The 22,888-nt window shown below is 40.9% G+C and overlaps 1 protein-coding gene across 2 annotated transcripts in view; it reads right to left on the bottom strand.

The window, feature by feature from the left end:
- Positions 1 to 12,257, bottom strand: part of LOC122787208 (iron-sulfur cluster assembly 1 homolog, mitochondrial-like) — a 161,446-nt gene extending 149,189 nt beyond the window's left edge. The window contains exon 1 of one of the 2 annotated variants that reach the window (XM_044053799.1): positions 12,101 to 12,257. In XM_044053799.1, coding sequence (XP_043909734.1) covers positions 12,101 to 12,190 — 90 coding nt within the window. In that variant the 5' untranslated portion in view covers positions 12,191 to 12,257. The remainder of the gene's footprint in view (positions 1 to 12,100) is intronic. The other variant, XM_044053798.1, reaches the window with a different exon arrangement.
- Positions 12,258 to 22,888: the final 10,631 nt, after the last annotated feature.

Raw genomic sequence — 22,888 nt, forward strand, 5'->3', positions numbered from 1 at the left:
AGTCCTATCAGTTGTTCTTATATTGGAACACCTGAAAAAATTGTCAACTGTGAGAGTCAGCAGATCATGTGCCATTATATGGTCTGCACTGAGTTTCACAAATGTTGTTCCTACTGATGTACTTACACATTCTCTAAAAGAAGCTTGCAAAAGTATCAACAAATTACTGAGATAAAAAAAGACTTTTTACAAAGAGTAGGTTTGCAAGTTCAGTTCCTGGCCACGTTGCTCCTCCCATCACCTCCTTAAAACCTCCTGGCGCAAGAAATCTGGACAAAGCCTGCCATAATGGGGGAAAAAGGCCAAAAAATAGGGACAGATTTCTTATAAACTTAGAAAGTTGTTAGAATAACCGGATTTGTCTTAGCATGCATTTTTCTGAAGAATATGAGGTCTGAAATGTAAGTGTATGTCATTATTTAGTGACTTCAGGCTAGAAAACTGCATATTTTATGAGGAATAGACCAAAAATATGAGGCAAAAATCTGGACAGTTGAGAGATATGCCCCTTCAACGAACTAGAGTCTCACATTTCCAGCTTGGCTAAATTCAACTAATAAGTCAACTTTGTAAGACAGAAGACATCAAATGATAGCATGATGTGCTAATAAAACTGTTCCCTCACGTTTCTCCACTTCTGAATAGCATTTTCCAGGAATTATTTCTAAAAAAAGAAAATGCACACATATCAATCCAAAGTTTAGTTCAATCTATCCATTTCTTAAAATCTATATAGTAACATATTCCATTTGAATTGCATTCTGGCTGCTCACTTGGCTGTCTTTGCATAATTATTGTGTTTTAGCATAACCTGAACTATGGTATTTAATGTCAAGCTTTACATAACAATGACAACAGTTTTTGGTTTCTCTTAACAAAGACTTCCCAAGTCTCGGATGTGACCCAATACTCTGTTACTATTACTTTATGTAGTTTGCCTAAGTTGTATACTTGTAGCATCTCTCTCATCCACTCAGCAACAGACTCGGGGAGAAAGCTTCTAAATCAGACACTTTTGAAAACAGCAATACTACTGATTTAGTAAGCTCATAAAAATCAGACTACATGAATCAGCATTCATTTTCTGAAGGAAAAAAAAGTCTTGCAGTGAATGTCATTTTTTCAAAAAGCATTATGGACTGTAGTATGTCAAAGGAAAAGTGTAAGCAAAAATTAGGGATACGTGGGGTACACTGATAAGTGATCCAACACTCATCTGTTGTCCATTGCAACTACCCCAAATCAGACAGCCATGTACACACTTCGTGACACATACGTATTAAAACAGTATCAGCACCTGCAGCAGTGATACAATACTCCAAACAGGGTTTTACTCAATCTCTCCATGTGACGACACATAATATCCACACTTACAAAGGCACAACTACATTCCCCACAAATACACAGCCACCCACACAACTTACCAGTCAACTTTTAGGCTTTTCCCATCCTTCTCTGCAAAACATTGCTGTAATGGCTTTGGCAAATGAAAATGATTGATGGATGTCAGCTCAGGACTCCCATCTCTACCTAGTGGAAAGTACATCCCTCTGATATTTCATTATAATGTTACTAGGCACACTGATATCTGTGGTAGATGGAGTGTAGGATGCATCGGGAATGCACCCTCATATATCAAAATTTAAAAAGATGACTTTCACAACTGTAAACACACGTTTTTATTCTTGATATAAATATACAGAAATGCAAAATATATAAAAGTGTGTGTATATACATACATATACACACACACACAAATCAAATAGACGTATACGTGTGCAATATATATATATATATATATATATATATATATATCCACTTCTTGGGCTCAAGATACTGAAATTCGAGATTTCAGTATTTTGAGCTTCTGAAGTGAAATCCACAAAACAACGAAAACTAAAAATCGAGAAAATCAAAACCTCGAATACCGGAAGTTTTGAATTTCACGGTTTTACTATATATATATATATATATATATATATATATATATATATATATATACACACACACACACACACACACACACACACACACACACACACACACACAAATACACACAATCACTCTACTACATGAAAGCAGGGTGGCAAGCCACCCTGCGCCCCCCACAACTCCCTACTTAAATATTCTCCCTCAGAGGTCACACTACATACAAAACACACAAAACACCATCACACAAGCTACTTTCTCTTCGCGCACACACATCACAGCAACACACCACAGACCCTACCCAAACCCCTATTCGAGGTTTTGAATTTTGCGCTTCTAAACTTTCGCTATTATGCGGATTCGGCTTCTTGGGCTCGAAATACTGAAATTCGAGATTTCAGTATTTCGAGCTTCTGAACGGAACCCATATATATATATATATATATATATATATATATATATATATATATATATATATATAGATAAATATATATATATATATATATATATATATATATATATATATATATATATACACACATATACACACAGATATATATGAGTGTATATATATATATATATATATATATATATATATATATATATATATATATATATATATATATATATAATTACACACACACAGGTTGGTACTATATTACACACACACAGGTTGGTACTAGGCTATCGGCCCTAGGGCCTATACAAGCCTAGCAATAACAATTCCCTGGCTATTTCTTCCCACAATATTTACTTCCCTGGACCCCTGTCTAGCAGGGCGACTGATGTGATCCCCATTACACACACACACAGGTTGGTACTAGGCTATTGGCCCTAGGGCCTATACAAGCCTAGCCATAACAATTCCCTGGCTATTTCTTCCCACAATATTTACTTCCCTGGACCCCTGTCTAGCAGGGCGACTGATGTGATCCCCGGGGTGAATTTCCTATCTCCCATCCAATCGTCAAAGTTCCTTTTGAAGAGGGCCAAAGAGGCGCTCTGCTTGACATGTATGGGCAGTCATTGTGTGTGTGTGTGTATATATATATATATATATGTATCAATATAAGAGAGAGATGGCAATTCTTTGGCCCAGTGAACATTTGTTTGGCCTTGAAAAACTGTGATTTGGTCTTGCTGAGCACTGTATGTCAAACATGCAGTTTCCCAATTTTTATCGGGGTGTGTCATACGTGGAGAAGCTCAAGTGCATCATATTGCTTGAACCACCTTCAGCAACTTGAATGCATGCATGAATGATCTGGTGGATCCTGGCCCTGACAGCCATCTGACCATAACTCTCTCCTTGCTCAGTGTGGTGAGTAGGACAACACTGTGTCTCAGAATGGAGTCTCCAATATTTGGATCAAAGGACTGTGAGGTTGTCTGCTTTATGGGCTTAGACATTAAGACACTGTATGATGTGGTTGAATTTGTCAAAGTGGGTGCTGCTCCAGTAATGTATTTTGGAGTTTGCTGAAGCTATTTATTGTAATTTCTTTGTCTCAAAGGCCTTTGAGATTTAGGTAGTGAACTTTTAAGAGACTGAAATTTTGTTTTCAGCCGAGGCTCTGGGAAAAAACTCCACAACTAAAAGAACAGAACTACATATACAGATGAAAACTGACAAAATTACCCTATACTGTAAATACATAAATTAATACAAGCATTAATACACTTATAACATGCATAACAATACACATGTCATCATTAAAACAAAATAAATACAATATGTAGCAATGAAACATGCTGACATGTTATAAGTGTGACAGTTCACTACTCACTCATAAAACAAATGTCAATGTGTACCAGTTCAAATGGTGGACAAGCAGGAAGAGTGAGAAAAAAGTACTTAGTAGTAATAATTTGGGTCGATATGGAAGGCAGGAGAAATGAGTAAAAGTAAAATTACAAATAAGAGAAATGAAACCAAAGGGAACAGACAGACAGGATGCATATAGGTATTAGAAGAGAAGGCGCAAAAATTTTAACCTGAACAGCAGTAAGTGCAAAGCCAGGAGTCAGAGAGGTATTCTTTTAGTTGCAGCATAAAGAAAAGAGTGCTGCACACTGCCCTGTTGGCGCATGGATCATATTCCGGACTTTTGCTACAGTGTGAATATAAAAAAAAAAAGTTTTTTCTTAGGCTTTTTGCCAGAAAACTGGATGTGATGAGTTGAGAGGTATTTGCCCCACAGACTGCCTTACTTAACTACACTAACTGTGCAGTCGCACAACAGTGGAGATAAAAAAAGGCCAATCACTGCTTCCATTCAAGCATAAAAAACACTGACACTCTGTAGACCTTATAATTTTCAGTTAATCATGATTCACTCTAACATGACTTCAGTCAAATAAGACCGTTACAGTGACTTAGTGAAATGTGATTGTCAAAAGAACCAGTGCCATACATGAATGTGTGTATGTATTCCAAACTCATGTATTTTACTGTTTGTTTTTAACTTTTGACATTTACGTAAGGATTTGATTTTTACAGATACTATGGCCTATATATACATACACATAATACAAAAATATTTATGTATACATATGTCAAGATGATGGATGATATTCTGAGTGAATTGCTATATACTTCGAAATGGGAAATGAAATGCTTTTGGAATGACAGAAGTTGATGACATTACATTTTGTCCATTTTACATGGCTCACTGTGATTATATTTTTTTCTTTCCTTTAAAGTAAGACGGTTGGCAAGCTATCAGACAGCAAAATTAAGACACCTGTAGGGTTCATAACTAGCTGTGGCATAACTGTCAGCCCATAACTTTTTGTCAAACCTTTTCGTCCACGGTCTTTTGTTCAAAACCTAAGCACACAGTCCTGATGTCTGCAGTCTCCTTTCATATGGTCTGACTGACATTTCCCGAAGTGCCAACTCCCTTCCTATCAGATGCAGTTAGGTTCATTGTTACTTAACTGGTCTTTGTACATTATGTTATCTGAAATCATTCACATGTTTATTGTTTTAGTTTCTGAATTAATGAGGTTTCATTCCCCCACTTTAGGGTAAGTGGTGCAGTGTTCTCATATAATATGTAGGGTGGGCAAGCGTGAACTTGCGTGTGTTTGTGCAAGGATGTATGAGGGGGGGGCAATCATGCGTGGGTGTGTGTGGGGGCACGCATGCATGCGGATATCTGCGCAAAAACAGGAAAACAGCAGTTTATTTGGACACAGTAGCCATGCGACACTTCTGTAGAGAGCTGGCCACTGCATCATGGTGATGTGACATTCTAGATATGTGCACGCACATGTGTAATTACTGCATATATGGAGTAACAGAACTGTGGAGCAAAGCTGGACTGACACTGCCTTAAAGCTTTACTTGGGGGGGTAGTGGTGTCAGTACAGTGGGCTTGCTGCAGCATCTGTGGGGTGTCCTAAGTTGACATGTGCTGATAGTTTTTGCACCTCTTAGCTATTAAAGCACTGTTTTGGGGAGAAAGAGTCCAAGTCACACTGCTCATCAACATGTGTAATGTGTGTGTCAGTCAGTCAAAGTATAATGGACACCAAGATTTGCAAGTGTGGACTGACAAGGTGATGCGTACTAGGTGTCATAAGACTGGGTTTGGAGACAAGTGTAGTGACATTGAAAAAACAGATTTGCCCATGATAACCATGTATCAGTGCGTGTGTGTGTGTGGTGTAAAAGAACTATGGAGCAAATCTGTACTGATGTCTGCTTGCTGCCCTACTGAGGGGGACACTTGTGCAAGTGTAGTGGACTGCCTCCAATAAGCAGGGATGGGAGTCCTAAACTGACATCCATCAATCATTTTCATTTGCCAAAGCCATTACAGTAGTGTTTTACAGAGAGGTTGGAAAAGCCTCAAAGATGACTGTTATGTTGTGTGGGTGGCTGTTTGTGGGGATTGCAGATGTGCCTCTGTAAGTGTGGTGTGAACGTTATGCATTTTCAAATGGAGAGATTAAGAGTAAAATTGTGCTCAGTGTGGTCCTAAACAATTTCGTCATTGCTCGACTAGGACATGTATATTGTCCCGTGTTTGTCAGTACATTGGTTGAGTGTCCTGTCTGGAGTATGGTATCACTGCTACAGCTACCAGTACTGTGTCAGTATGTGCATCTTGAAGTATCTACATGCCTGAATGATTTGGGATAGTTGCCATGGAGAACAAATGAGTAAGAGTGTCGGACTGCTTATCAGCATACCCCCACAAGTGACAAGTGTCTCTGCTTACACTTTTGCTCTGACATACTACAATCCATAATGCATTTTGAAAAAGGTATTGAATTCATACAAACAAATAAATGACAGTCACTGCAAGTACAGACTTTTTTCCTTCAAAAATGAATGCTAATTCATGTATTTTTTGAGCTTACTAACTCAGCAGTACTGCTATGTTCAAAAGTATATGATTTGGAACCTTTCTCCACGAGCCTCTTACTGAGAAGATGAGAGATGTGCTACAACTATACAACTAAGACATATTACATAAAGTAATAGCAACAGGAAGTACTTGGGAGGTCATTGTTAAGAAGAAACCGAAAACTGTTTCATTGTTGTGTAAAGCTTGACATTAAATACCACAGTTCACATTATGCTATAACAGAATATATATGCAAAGATAGCCAAATGAGCAGTCAGAATGCAATTCAAATTTAATATTTTACTATGCACAGTTTTAGTGGGACACTGGGATGTCATTTGTTTGATTTAAAACAACAAAACAAAAGAATAAATTAACAAAAAAACACAAACCAGTGACCACCAATAAAAGTAGAAATCTTTATTCTCTCTCTCTCTGTCTCGGCTGAAATGCCTTCAAAGAGAATATACACCAAATGAAACAAACAATCACTTTTTATAATGCACTCAATTAAAATGTAAATCAAAAAATGAACACTTCCATTAAAGGAGAACTCTCCAATTAAGCTCAGCATTCATGCCTTTATGTATTAAAGTATCAAATTTAAGTATATAAACAGCCTCTTTATACAAAAGTCTATTTCTAAAACAAGCATCTGTGGAAACATATTCAATTTTTTTCTAAAATAGTCCCCTGTAAACCCACTAAGGAACACTGGTATACCTTCTGGAAATGTACTGCCACTGAACCTGACTAACATTTTCTGTGTCTCGTACATGCTCTAATAATCTAGTTTTAAACGCCCTTTTAGGCTGCCCAATATAAAACTTATCAGTAGGACATTTTAGGGAATAAACTATACCATCCATATCACATCTAAAATGACCCTTAACTGTAAACCTTAACCCATTAATGCTTCCAAAACTAGTAACAATACGCTTACAGGCCTTGCACTTCCCACATACCCGTGTACCTAAGCTCAACCTTATATTATATAAATTAATAGGAGGCATAATAAATCTCCCTTTAGCTAAAAAATTCTTTAGGCTTTTTCCCACTCCGTAGGAAAATTTTAATCTATCTGGTAACCATGACTGTAGTTCTCTAATGGATTGCATATAGCCCCAATAATATTTCACCAAACTGATAAGTATCTCACTTCTTCTTTCGGCTTTTTCCAGTTAGGGGGTCACCACAGCAGATCACCTGTCCGCTCATGATTGGCAGTGGAGTTTTACAGTGTCGAGTTGCCAGCCCGGTGCCCAACCTTCCACAGAAGGCACACACACACACACTCAGGCCTAGGGCCAATTTAGAGTGTCCAATCCACCTACAGCATGTCTTTGGGATGTGGGAGAAAACCAGAGCACCCGGAGGAAACCCACACGACCACAGGGACGACATGCAGACTCCACACAGAGGGCACCCCAGCTGAGGATCGAACCGGAGAATGTCTTGCTGTGAGGTGGCAACACTAACCGCTGCACCACCGTGGCTGCCCACTGATAAGTATCTCACTAAAACTATATGTAGTAACAAAATAAATATCAGTCTGGTGTCTGCTCAGCTTAACACCAACCACTGCCACACAAACAATCTCCAAACTTTAATGGCTACCCATTAAACAAAGATACGACGTACCACTATCACAACTATTTAATTTCTACATCGCCTCACAGTAAGACGCTGTTCGGATAGATTCTCAGCTAGAGCATCTTCTGCGTGGAGACATGCGTGAATAGGCGTGCCTTTGTTTAAGGTTGTGCATCAAGGCTGGTAACTTGGCATGTAAAAAATCAACTACCAATCATTAGCGGACTGGAGTTCCGCTGTGGTGACCCCTAACCGGGAAAAGCCAAAAGACACAACAACATTCTCTGTCAATTTCACAATGAAACTCTTCCCATATAGCCTTAAAAGCCAAACTCATTCTGCACCTATAACAAAACACATTTAAAACCAAACTGCAATGCACAAATCACAACTTCTGAATTCTTGGCCCTGAACTATGGGTTGCATTTTCACGACAACTAAAATACCTGGTCTCACACATCACATTTTGGACACAATTAAAAATCACATATTCCCAGTCAAGCTGAATGCAAGTTGCAAGTGGCAAAACCTAAAAGTAATTACTATTATTCAGTTTTGTCTTTATCTAAATACCGCAGTAACTATTTCTGCTCATGATATCAAATATAGCACTGTTTAAAATGGGGGTCTATATCAGACCATCGAACTGTGATAAGTCCGAATGCCAAAACATCGAACTGCAAACTCTGAAACGTAAAAACTCTGAAAACCCAAAACTACAAAAACGGAACTCTGAAAAGCAACGGTCGGCCAGCTTCACACCCATACGATAACGTAACACAGTAACACATAACACTATTACTAATGTGGGGGGCTTCACCCCACCCCAATTAAATATACCAACTCCGAGATCGCACCACAGTGGAGACTTCATGCATATGCATGCTTGGGCCAGCTATAACCATTCGGAGTTTTGAACTTCGGAATTTTGAGTTTTCGGCATTATTCCATTTCGGACTTTGAAGTTCATTGTTTTGGTATTCAAAGTTATCACAGTTCAACATAAAGATACCAACCCATTTAAAACATGTACTTATTAAATACATTCGTAAATATTTCTTGCTATGCTTTAATGGGACTATGTTTATTTCCTTTATACTACGTCTGTATGATGCGTTTGTCATTTTTTTCACTTGTCAGCAAAAAATGGACCATAAAGTTGTTAAAAAACATATAAACCATGAAAAAACAAAAATAATAAACATACAATTTAATTGAATTGCTTTTATTCAGTTAAATTTTTGTACGTTCATTATTTTTTGCTGGGTTTTTGTGATTTACATACCTTTTCACTTGTATATCTTTTTTCCTCTGTAAACTTCACTGCTTAACCTAAAATTAGTCCACTGTGATCAGGGTTCTAACCTTGTTAACAAAAGTACTCAACACATCCATTTAAAAAGTCAGTGACCAGGTAGTGGATCAATGAATCTAATCATTTGTCATGGTTTCAATTATTGCTCATTCCTTTCCTTAGGAACATATTCTGCTGACAATGGTATCTTTACAAACACCTGTTCACTTGACTTTAATTTCACTATGAACTGCAGTAAATTGCTAGTTTACACTGTGAAAAAGTAAACAAAGAGGTGAGATCAGTAGATTAAAAAGTCCTAGCCTCAACGAAAGTCACCAGTTTGATCAAATGTAAACAAAACATGCAAATATTATTCAAAGAAAAAGACAAGTAACCTCCATATCTCTGCAGTGCTCATCTGCAACATCGTAAGAGAGACAAAAACACTATTTATGGAGGCTGTTCCATTACATAAAGACTGCCATTAGAAATGAAGACCAGAGGCAAGTTAATAGGTGACATGCTCCAGCCAGCATTGCTATGGCTTAAAGAACTGCGGTGGTGGTGCTGCGGTAACGCTGTCGCCTCACATTAAGACGTTGTCCTGTTCGATTCTCATCTAAAGCATCTTCTGTGCGGAGACGTGTGAACGGGTCTAATTTCGTTGAAGGTTGTGCATCAGGGCCGGCAACTCGGCACTTAAAAGTCTACTGCCAATCATTAGTGGACCGGAGTTCCACTGTGGCGACCCCTAACCAGTAAAAGCCAAAAGACACAACAACTGGCATACCTGTGAAGGTGCCAGACCACCACCACACACACACCGACGCACAGTGCCAGACTTATAACATTTGTCTTGACCTTCGCATAGTCATGTGAGTGCAAACTTTCTCATGCCAATAGACTGTCAATATAGGAAAGGCATTTTACCAGTGCTACAGATGCTAAAACAAGCTAATTTCAGAAACACCTCAGCTAAAACTAAACCAAAGTGTGTATGAAGTATGTCTGGATGTTGAACCCAAATTACCAGTTCTGCCCAGTGCCCAATCCAACACTACAAAAGACCATGTACTGTCCTCATTGTCAGAAGTCATACTAGCACCATCTTGGTACTTCAGAAATGCCACTTCTCGCTAGTTGTTTTACAAGAGATAAAACCAAATGGGCAAAAAATCGTTATCTGTGTTAGCAGTGGGCACATCTGCCAAGCAGTTAAGCACCCGTAAATATGTCCTCAGATTAACAAACTCTCTAGACATACATTGCACCACTCCACTGCGTGAAAGATAGTATGCTAGTCTCCAATAAGCACCAACTATTCTAGACTGTTTTCAAACACAACAGCAAATACAGCATATAAGAACAGTTAAAAGTAATTTTGGTAATGCACACAAGACAATTATACAAACCCATCAACAAATATATTTTTAGAAGACTGGAGGGTGACTGAAGTATCCAGAAAAAAAAACTCAGACTAAGAAGAATACATAAACTACTCATTAAACCACAGGTGCTAAAGCACTGTATCACCACTTTTGCGATAAACACACCTTTATGCTCCGCGGTGGTGCAGCGGCAGCGTTGTTGCCTCACAGCAAGGGGTTCTCCGTTCCATTCTCGGCTGGAGTGCGGGGACTGGGAGTGCTTTCTGTGTGGAGTCGACATGTCCTCCCCGCGGTTGGGTGGGCGTTCGAAAGACATGCGTAAATGGGCGTACCTTCGTTGAAGGTTGAACGTCGAGCTGGCACCTCGGCGTTCGTGAAAATCTACTGCCAATCATTAGCGGACCGGAGTTCCGCTGTGGCGACCCCTAACCGGGAAAAGCCGAAAAGACAACAACACCTTTATGCTCCAATATAACTTGAAGACTTTTTTAGCAGTTGTTGGCACCTTCTCTTTTTTCTTAAATTACAGCAATAAAAACTACCAAAGCAAATAAAGATTAGTAGCTGTAGCAATCAAAGGAAAGCAGAGCTGAACAATTAAACATCCTTCAAATTTGGGGTGCACTAGCAGTAAAGAAGCGTGTGTCAATTCCACTTGCCTGATCATCCCTATATAACTACCCCTTCCAATCTTTAATCTATCCCATGCACCCCTTGAATCGGTTTCCCTTGAGCCTGTTCATTTGTCATGTAACCCAATATCCTACTGCCTTTTGCCACAGCCTTCTATTTAGGCTGAATGACAAGCTTTAGGAATTATCACGTCCAGATCTTTTTCCTCCCAAGTTCCCCAGATCCTGCTTTCTAAACTGCTACTAAGCAACCCGGTTGACAAGTGTAGCTTCTACTGGTCCCCACCCTGCACCAAGAGCCAGTTCTATTAATGCTACCAAGCACAGTGATCCTGCTGTCTTGTTAAGTACTGCATTAGGCACCAAGACCAACACTGTTGCCTCTCAAAAGTGACAGGTTGCTAATAAGACTGCTTTCCTCACCCCCAGTTATCCTCTGCTTTCTCTCCATCAGTTCATAACAAATATACAGAGAATAACTGCAAAGTGAATAACACATTTTATCCATCCGTATAAGTTATGATCCTGTCGCTGTAGTGTAGCTGACTTGACTTAAGACCTTTGATGGACTGCTGCCCCTCTGCCAGGGCTGTCATCCAAAAAAATTCAACCCCCACCCCCCCAATACCTTTCTGATGAGCATAAAACTACCAAAGAATAATGCTCTCTAATCCTATAAGAACGCTCCAAAAAAAAAAAAAAAAAAGTTTATTTATAGTAAATATGACCCGGCCGCTCGACTGTTGCTAGTACATTTAAATAGTTGTGAAAACACATCTGTGCAAACAGAAAAGTTGATTTTACAAGGCAACTTGGGGCGCGATTAACAAATGTGTAAAACTGTCTTTATAGTTAGCGACAATCACAGCCTTTTAAACAGCAGCAGTAACATTAATACAGTACCAAGATCAGTGCCGCTCGAGAAGGGAATCGACGCTTCTCCTTCAAATTAACTACTGCTCTTACACTTGCCCGTACCCCGAACGCTGCCATCTTGAAAGTTTAAAGGGCAAAGGCAAGTAGGGCCGCCTCCAACAGTCCTGCTCATGACACTAACCAGTTACAGAACACGTTTGCCTTGCAAAGTCCCACCCGTAAACGTTGTTTTTGTTTAGCTGCCTGGCTCAAAAGTAGGAGGTACTTAATAAGAAATGTATAGTTTGTGTTGTTGTATCTGAAGGGTAGCAATGCAAGCGTAAACAAGGTCTCTCAGTCTGAAATATAATTCATTAAGCTTTGCACCTGCAATGAACACAGAATTCTGCAATGCCACAGTATTTGCTAATTCAAACATATTTTTGCGGTAAACTGAAAATAGGCTTTGAAGCAGCCCCAAAATTCGACCTAACAAGATAAAAAAATCATTCAGATGACTGAAACAAACTAAGCTTTCCCGTATATCACTTCCTTCTGCCGTTGCTATTACGATGTGGCAAAAAATATAGGGTTACCACCTGTCCCACTTTGCGAGGGACAGTCCCTCTTTGGGCAGTTGTGTCCTGACAAAAAATTGTAAAAATGGCAAATGTCCTGAGATTTTAGGACAAAATTATTTCCTATATTTTATGTAATAGTTGCATAAAACAGTTATTCTGTATCTGAAATACCTAAATGTTATAAGAAACAGAATAAGCAACTAAAATGCTACAATAATAAGCTTTTATTTAGGCAAAAAAGTTAAGTTCTATCCTTTGTACCGGCTATGGGTATGTGTCGGCCTGTAAAATCTGATGTTTGTACCAAAAATGTCCCACTTTGGCCATTTGAAAAGCTGGCAACCCTAAAAAAATGCCAGGCTGAAAATGGACACATCTCTCTCAAAATGTTATCCCCCACACTAAACTGTAGGCATCGTTTCCATCTAAAATTATTAACTAGATTTTTTTTTATTAGCAATCCTGTCTATTAGCAAGGTATGTAGCTGTTGTTGGAGGCATTAATTTAATAATTTTTTAAAATAAATCATTGACTGATGCCTAATGAAACCTGGAGACATAAGTAAGTTAGACCTGCTAGACTCGGTTTTCTCAGTTAACTCTCCTGATGTAGTGGCCTTTCCAAAATTCTGGATAAAAGACACAGTCAAAAATTTCCACTCATCTTCCCCAGAAGGAACACCATACTTTCTTTTCATTTATTTGAAATGGTACACTTTTACAATACCCATAATTCTAAGTAGGAATCTCTGTTGTAAGGTCAGTGTTAAGAGTTCTGTAAGGCTACACCTTGACAAGAAAGGAGGATGTGTAGGCAATCAGTATTGCACAAGTCTAATTTCCCCCTTCTCCATGACTTCGTCATGTGTCCCAGCAGCAGTTAGTGTAAATATAAAGTAGTAAGAGTTTAGGGTATGAAGATTAAAGCCTAGCACCTGCGAAAAATATGTGTGTGTGTGTGTGTGTGTGTGTGTGTGTGTATATATATATATATATATATATATATATATACATTCACACACATATATATATATATATATATGTATATATATATATATATATATATATATATATATATATATATATATATATATATATATATGTGTGTGTGTGTATGCCCATATGTATATTTATTTTCTGTCTATTCAGCTATTCATTCATTTTCCTACTGTTCAGTGTATTAAGATAGATTTGTCACTAGCTTTTGTCCATATGTACCCTAGTCTGATAGCAATATAGCACAGAGGTTAAGGCACAGAATTATAAACTGGCAGACCTGCTTTTGAAACTTATTTGGGACACAACTGGGCAATAGCAGTATCTATGCAAAAGAAAAGCCTGGCAGCCTACTTCCATAACATACCACAGAAACTCCATATGGTTTACATATAGAATCATCATGAATCAATTTTAACATGAGAGCATTTGCTTGCTTTTTATCCATATGTAGTGGTTCACATGGTAATATTTAGAAATGACTTTTATATGTATAGAGTGACTGTGGAAGTTTCTTTTGTATAGCAAGCAACTACAGTGTAATATGTTTTATCTCTTTACTTATTTGATTATTTATTTTTGCATATTTCTATATGGATTTTACATTTTTGTGGTTGAGTTCTGTTTAGTGATAGTGGGCATGTGAATTGTTTACTACCAATTAATAACTTGTTTTGGTATGCCTTTTATAATCTGTTGGGTACACAAGAAGTTGTTCATTAAAGAGATGGGGTCACCCTCACTAGACAATGGAGGTGCCATGTGGAGGAATAAATATACTCAGCAAGGACCACTTAAAAATCTTCATAGTAGCAGAATCCACAAAAAGCAATAACCATGCACTTAAATGAATAGTTATCAAATACTTCAAAGAACCCAGGCAAAACTACATTTGCATTAACCTATCCCCCACACACATACAGAGGAATATTAGAAGATTTCTATATTGCTTCATTGACACTTTTCTAGACAGTGCCCAATCAGAAAATAATATAATCCCGTACTACCTAACTTTAGCATCAACCTACTTTTCCAGCATAGAAATTAGATTTTAGGTACCATAACAGACCTCAAGCTTTATTTAATAGCTAAAGAACCTACCAGACCAAACCAATTTACCAATAACAACTCCCTCCTTGATCATATAATCACATATGTCTGAAACAAAATAAGATCTAAATACGTAAATCCTCCATCCCTTAGTGAACACTTTCCCATAACTATTACACTAACTAAAACTCTTCCCGTGCCTTCACTAAACCTTTTTTCCTTCAGATCAAAACTGCATTATAGAATCGTCTGACCATACCTCTCAACCTCTTAGAGAAAGAAATCTGGACAAAGCCACAAATAATGGGGGGCAAATGCCCAAAAATAGGGACACTTTTTAAATATTGCTCTTACAAACTTAGAACATTGATAGAAAAATAAGTTATTTCTTACCATAACGTTCCATCTGTGTTGATCTTCGTTCATTCATTACTGATTGGTTATCGGTTCCATCCTCGGAACCGAGCCGGACATATATCAAGCTCGCATCAGCCAAAAACTCTCGAGCCAAGGTCCTACCCAGAATGCTCTGCTCCCTGTTGCCTCAGATCAAGTTTGCAAGTTGATAGACAAAATTAGAGGCTACCTCTGGTCATAACAGACCTACAATAAAGGAGTATATGAGATCAAACAGGAACCTCCTGAGGGGGACGGAGGGTGGGGAGTAATGAATGAATGAAGATCAACAACACAGATGGAAAGTTTTGGTAAGACATAACTTCTTTATCTGATGTTGTTAATCTTTGTTCATTCCTTACTGATGGGACAGAGTCCCCAGCTACCTGTATCCCTGGGAGGCCATCATGGAAGGACATTCCTGAGCACCATGGAGCCAAAAGAAGCTCTACCTCTGGAGGCCAAATCCAATTTGTAATGAAGAATAAAGGTATGAGGTTTGGCCCAAGTTGCAGCTGAGCAAATATCATTGAGGGAAGCCTTAGCATGGAAAGCTGCTGAAGTTGCCATAGACCTTGTAGAATGTGCTTTCACTCTGTGAGGCAAGGTGGTATTGTTCTTGTTGTAGATAAAGGTAATGCAATTTCTCAACCATGATGCCAATGTAACTTTTGAGACAGGATGACCTAGTCTTGGTCCTGAAAAGGCCAGAAAAAGTTGGTCTGATTTACGGGTAGATTTAGTTCTGTCCATGTAGAATCATATTTGCCAATGAACATCCAGAGAGTGCAGGCCATACTCTCCCTTATTAGAATGATTAGGAAAAAATACTGGAAGGTCAATAGACTGGTTGATAGACCGCTCTGACACCACTTTTGGTAAAAAGAAAGAATTAGTTCTCAGTGATACCCTATCCTTATGGAAGATAAGATAGGGGACGTTTGATGTATAAGGCTTGAAGTTCTGACAAGCTTCTGGCCGATGTGATTACAACCAGAAACAAAGTTTTCCACGAGAGATATTTTAAATCACATGAAGACGCAGGTTCAAAGGTGGTAGCTGTTAGGGATTGCATGACCAAGGCCAAATCCCAAGGTTGTACTGGTTCTCTAAAGGGAGGTTTTAGGTGAAGAACCTCCTTCAAGAAAGTTTTACAGAGTCTATGTGACATGAGCGAAGAATCCTGAAAACCAATGTGGAAATTTGAAATGGCAGCTAAATGCACACGGATAGTAGAGGCAGACACCCCAGAGTGGAAAAGATGTGATAAGTAATCCAAAACCACCAAAACTGGGGCTGACAAGGGGTCTAATTGTTTATCCGCTGCCCAAAGAGAAAACCTTTTCCATTTATTGAGATAGATTAGTCTGGTGGATGATTTATGAGATGCAATAAGAATATTGTGCACTGGGGATGAGAGGTTTTCCTGCCTGGCAATCATTGGAAGTGGAGAAAAAACAAGCTGTCAGTTTCTGGGTTGTTAGATTGGGGTGAGTCAGACCCTGCAGATGGGAGATCAATGCTGGGGATGGATTGAGGATCCATGGTCGATCTAGCAGGTGAGGCAAGTGGAAGGGGACCAGACTTGTTGAGGCCAATATGGAGTAATGAGGATCACTTTGCTTTTCAACTGCCTTGCTTTCTTCAGAAATTGGGAGATGAGGGGAGAGGAGGATAAGCATAAAGTAGACCCGAGGGCCAAGCGTGGACTAAAGCATCCCTCAGTGACTGTCCCCGAGGGGGGATCAGGGCAAAATAGTTGCTACACTTGTAGTTGGTTGGGGAGGCAAATAGGTCGCAGCAAGGCTGGCCCCAGAGGTTGAAAATGTTTGCTGCTATCACAGGGTTGAGGGACCACTCGTGAGGTTGTAGGATGCACCTGCTCAACTTGTCCGCTATCACGTTGGAGCTCCCAGGAATGTGCGTTGCAACTAGAAAGCAGTTGGAAGCTATCGCCCATTGCCATATTCTTAAGGCCTGTTGGTATAACGGATAAGATCTGGTGCCCCCTTGCTTGCTGATGTACCAGACCACTGACATGTTGTCTGATTGGAACGCAATAGACCCTGATGGAAGGATAGAATGGAATGCTTGCAATGCTACTAGCACCGCCCTCAGTTCCAGGACATTGATATGCAAAAGGGCCTCTGTTTCTGAGCAGGTGCCTTGGACTGAGTTTCCCTGACATAGCCCCCCCACCCCATCAGGGAGACATTTGTGGTCACTGTGGCTTTTGGCTGATGGGGGCTGAAGGGGCGAGACCATTGTTGGGGATTTTGAGACATCCACCAGAGTAAATCTTGCTTGCATCTCTAAGTTACACTTATCTGAAAGGACAAAGGATGTTGTAGAGGGTACCACTGAGTGAGAAGTAATCACTGAAGGAGCCTCATGTGGAATCTGGCTAGAGGAACAATGGTGATCGAGGCTGCCATTGACTCCAAGAGTTGGAGTATGGACCGAGCAGAAGATTTGTGGTGACAGAGCAGTGGCTGAATCTATTGCCTTATTCTTTGAAGTCTGTGGTCCGGGAGAGATGCTGTGCAATTTCTCGTGTCCAACAGTACCCTGATGAATTCTAAAGACTGTGCTGAAGTCATGTTGGACTTCTCTCGGTTTATAGCATTGTGCTGTAAGGAGAGTGTAGTGTACGCCTTCTTTCAGTAGATGCTTGGTGGGGGCAGTGAGGAGCCAGTCATTTAGATATGGAAACACCTGGAATCCTTGAAGTCGCAGGTGCACGATAACCACTGCCATGCATTTGGTGAACACTCCGGGGGGCTGTAGAGAGACTGAAGGGCAGTGATTGAAATTAGTAGTGACTGGCTCCTATGCAGAAGTGAAGGTATCTTCTTGAGCATTTGTTTTGTCCATTTTTATATGGTAATACGCATCTTGAAGATCTACAGACCACATCCAGTTGTCTTCTTCCAGAAGAGGAAGGATAGACTGAACCGTGACCATCTGGAATTTCCCTGTTTTTACAAATTTGTTCAGTGTGCTGAGATCCAGTATTGGTCTCCAGTCCCCTGTCTTTTTTGCACTAAAAAAATCCTTGAGTAAAAACGGGATCCTATCTGGTCTGGGGGGACCGTTTGGATGACTCTTTTTTTGTAGCAGCTTTTGAATTTCTTGTGTTGCTGCGTCCGTTTGACTGGGTGGAACGTCGGGAAATTCTCTGGATGAGGTTGGACAAAGATGGAAGGGAATGCGAGAGCCTCTGGATATTATCCGTTGTACCTAAGAGTCAGTGGTTATGTTTTGCCAGGCAGTGGGGTACAAGGAAAAATGACCCCTGACAGCTTCCAGAGGTGAGCAGTCAGGCAACGCTTCAGGAGCACTGACAGGGTTGGCCAGAGAAAGAATCTCTGGAACCCCAGTTTCGTGGACCTCCTCTGCTCGAAAGAGGCATCTTCCATTGGAGTTTCCCCCTCTGCCTCTAGGTGAGAACTCGGCACGTGGGTCACTGAAAGAGCCTTGTGATTTTCTGTGCCACATCTTCCCACTCCTCTGATTTCTGGAGTAGAATCGAGGAGTGGAGTGTCTGACACCAATGGCAGATAGGGTCTTGCCATCTTGTTCGCACCTTGCCAGCATATCTTTAACTTTAGGGCCAAACAAAGAAGCAGCCTCGATGGGGGCATTCATAAAGGAAGCCTTAAAGAAGTCCACAAAGGAGCATCCAGGCATGTCGTCTGGTGACTATACCTGCGCCTGCCGATCTAGCCACTCCTTCTGTTGCGTGTGAAATAAAACGCATGGAAGAATTGGACAGGGATTCTAGTGTGGCTATCTGAGAAGCTACATTGTCACGGACCTCATCAGAAACAGCTCCTGCCAAGGTTTCAGACAGCTGGTTGCTAAGATCCCCCTGGAACCTCATAATGTGTGCCAAATAGTTCAAAGACCTTACGGCGAGGGTTGATGAAGCAAACACATGCTTCCCTAGTCTGTCTAGTGCCAGAGACTCCTTGTTGGGTGGATGTACAGTTTGACTCTCTTCTGCCAAGTCTTTCTTGGTTGCAGCTGCCACCACCATGGCATCTACTGGAAGACCTCTTGACCAATGGGGATGCTCAGCTGGGTGGAGATAAGATCTTATCAGGCCTCCACGGTATAGCTTCCAGGGTGTCAGGAGCCTTCCATGAGTGCTGGGCGATGAGCTGGACAAGCTCATTGGCTGGCGGGGTAACTCAGGTGGTAGGGGCCAGGCACAAAAGGCCTGCAGGAATACGGATTCCTCTGAGGAAGGATTAGAGGACTTCCAATCACCCCTCTGTCTAAGGATCTCGAGGATGTCACCAAAGGACACCTCATCAGAGGGTGACCATGGGGACCCTTCCCCATCATCAAAGTCCGTATCTTCGGTCAAAGACTCCTCAGTGGAGTCCGTGTGCTTCCTCTTGCACAAAGCCTTGCGAGGTACTTCCTCAGTGGGAGGTTCTGGGGAAGACTGCAAAGAGGGTCTCCTGAGGGGGAGAAACCTGAGGCCAATGTGCCCAGTGTCTGGCGGTTGTGGCTTGTGAGAGTTGCAGCATGGGGGGGACTCCAACATGTGGGGTTTGCCAGTGTAGGTAAGCACCCTCTCCATGGCCTGGAAGGCCGGCCCGCCCAAAGATGGATGGGAACCTGTAATCAAGCATGGCGACCTCAGAACCGGGGTCACATCACGCTCCAACGAGCTGACTCCCAGACCATGAGTCTCAAGAAGACTGTGAAGCATTTGAGAGAGAGGGAGGATTCCTGGAGGGTGCCATAGAAAAAAATAGGCATGGAGCCAAGAATGCCCTCCCCCACAGCACAGCCACTGGCCTGAGAAGAGCCTGATGCCCAGTGCACCGGGGGCCACAAGGTCGACTCTGGCTCCAAAGTGAGATCCACTATTGGGGTCGGAGGGAGGGAAGCTGCTGTCGGAGGAATGGGCTTCGATACTTGGGTGGAAGTCAAAGGAGGAGTGTACGTTGGAGTTTGAAGAGAAATACTTTCACCTGAAGGAGGGAACATAGGTTTAGGCAGTTGAGAGAGAACTCTGGCCACAAGCAACTGGTCAACAAGCCGCAACATATCTTGTTCAGAGAGGCTCCTGGTCAACCTCATAGAGAAACCTGAAGGCGATTCTGGCCTTTCTAGAAAAGGACTATATTGGCTACCAATGAATGGATCTAAAGAAGGAGAGTACTTGGTCCTTGATAATTTGAGTGGTGCAGAGCCCTGAACCGAGGATGTCTGCACTGAGGAAAATGGTGTCAAAGTAGACTGTGTCGATGAAGGCAGCACCATAGAAATCGAAGGTGTCTGCACCATAAAGGCAGTTGTCTGCACTGATGGGTACGGTGCTGTTGAGGAAAGTGTCTGCACCGGTAACAATGACAGTGATGAAAAGGACTGCACTGAAGAGCATATCAGTGCTGAAAGTGTCTGCACTGTGGTGGACAGTATCGTCAGGCTCGGGGCCGAATGGGATTGCACCAATGGTGCCGAAGGAGACTGTACCTGCAGGGACAGTGCTGGTAAGGGCTGCGACGGAACTGTTGGAGCCGTAAGTGTCTGCACCAGGAACCCCAGTGCCGGTGTCAATAAGGAGGACATGGCTGGAGCAAGAATCAACTGGGGCGGTGCCGAGCCTAGAGCCAAAAGGGTCACAGGTGGCATCACCGAAGGAGCAATTTTCACTTTCTTATGAGTCGACTCCCTATGATCTCCAGAGGGAGATGAAGTGAGCGACCTCAATGATGAAGAGGAACAATGTCTCTTACGGGGTATAGCAGGAGAAGGTGAACCCTCCAACCCAGAGATAGCCTCACAGAAAGGAGATCTGGGGAGACCTTTCAGGATTAACTTGTTCTTTCTCTCGTTAATAGTCCTGGTTGAAAAATTTCTACAAATCCCACACAGGGGATCCACAGTAAGGTGGGAGACATTCAAACAATAGACACATAAGTCATGGCCATCAGAAAGCGGTAACTTATGGCCACAGTCCTTACACTGTTTAAAACCAACACTACTTTTCTTGTCCGATATAATGATGTGGAGAAGAAAGACAGTACCAAGAATAAGAAAGGCTACCCTGAAGGGTAAGAAGAGAGGGAAGAAGGAAGGATTACCAACGATGGTAATGAAGAATTACCTCAAAGGTAAAAAAAGGGTAATAAAGGGAAAGAGACTAAAGGGAGAGAGTCTTAAAGATATGATAGGGTAGGAGAATAATAAAAGTAACTGACTGAAAACTTTTAAAGTAGTAACAGTATATAAACTTTCAAAAGTTATTCACTTAGCTGAGAGAGAGTGGCTTGACACGGCTGTACAGCAACGCAGCAAATGAGATCTGAGATAACAGGGAGCAGAGCATTCTGGGTAGGACCTTGGCTCAAGAGATTTTGGCTGACGCAAGCTTGATATATGGCCGGCTCAGTTCTGAGGATGGAACCGATAACCCATCAGTAAGGAATGAACGAAGATTAACAACAACAGATTAACATGTTTTGCATGAATTTTCTGAAAGATATGACGTCTAAAAATATAATGTCTGCCAGTATGAAAACTACAATTTTATGAAAAACAGTCCAAAAATATTGGTCAAAAATCTGGAGAGTTGAGAGCTATGCATCTGACCAAAAGCTTGTATCAATTATGTACTGCCTGAAAGGAGAAAGCATGTGCATTGCAGTGGAGTTTGGTTTTAGAGGCAATGAGAGTTGGTGCGGCTTTTGACTAGTGTCTCAGGTTATATGAGAAGATTTTTCATAAAGTCAAGTTGAAAGGGGAATAAATGATTAGAGATGGAGTATGTTGTAGAGTTGGGAACCTGACAGTAGGTTAGAGCTTTGTTTTATGGGTAGCTGTTTGGCTTTTTCTGGGGTGATACAGTGATGCACACAGAAAGGCAAGTTTTTAATGAATCGACAGATGCTGTTAGAGATAGTCTTCAGAGTAGCAATGTTTTTTTTTCTTAGAGGCAGAAGCAAAAATTGGAAGCCCATATCAAGCTAGGAAAGGAAAACACCTTTGCCAATGGCTGCAATAACTGGCTGGGATAGAAAAGGGGAGATATTTTTAGTCCAGAAGAGGAAGGAGTTATTTTAGCCTTCAAATTATGTATATGGAAATGCAAGTATAGTGACTGACCAAGCCATAATCCAAAGCATTTGAAGGTGAAGGCTGTCTCTGTAGAATAGTTGTGTAAGTCAAAGACAGTGTAAGAGTCAGGTGCTTGGTGAATTTTCTGTGTAGTTCCAAACAGCATAGCTTTGGTCTTGTGGGATTAAGAAGTATTTTATGATTTATGAGCAATTGGTGGAGCTCATGTAAGTCCGACTGGAGTTGTCATTAAATTTTGGTGTGAGAGTGGCTTGATCGATAAATGACCATGTCATCCGCATAGAAGATAAGTGGGAGATGGAAGAGATCACAAGGAAGTTTGTTAAAGAATATGGAGAAGAGGAGGGGGTCAGATTGTATTCTTGTGGTACACTTTTGGTAATAGGTACAGATTCTGAATGGGAGCATCCTATTTTAACCCTGAAGTGTCTGTCAGTGAGGAAGTTTTTAAACCAGGGAGTGGTGTCTTGACTGATACCAATTTCAATTAGTTTGTTTTGGAGAAGATAGTGGTCAATTAAGTCAAATGCCTTTGTCAGGTCTATAAATAGGGTAACAGCAAGGAGGTCACTAACAGAGTTTTGCAGGATGTCATCAGTTAGGGACCAAAGTGCTGTGACAGTACTTCATCCAAGCAGGAATCTATGCTGTTTGGAGGAGAGCAGGTGGTATTGCTGGATATGAAGAGAGAGAGAGAGTTAGGTGCTGACTATCC

This window comes from Protopterus annectens, chromosome 13.part0 (genome assembly GCF_019279795.1).
Source record: "Protopterus annectens isolate FY-2018-M chromosome 13.part0, PAN1.0, whole genome shotgun sequence".
NCBI lineage: Eukaryota > Metazoa > Chordata > Ceratodontiformes > Protopteridae > Protopterus > Protopterus annectens.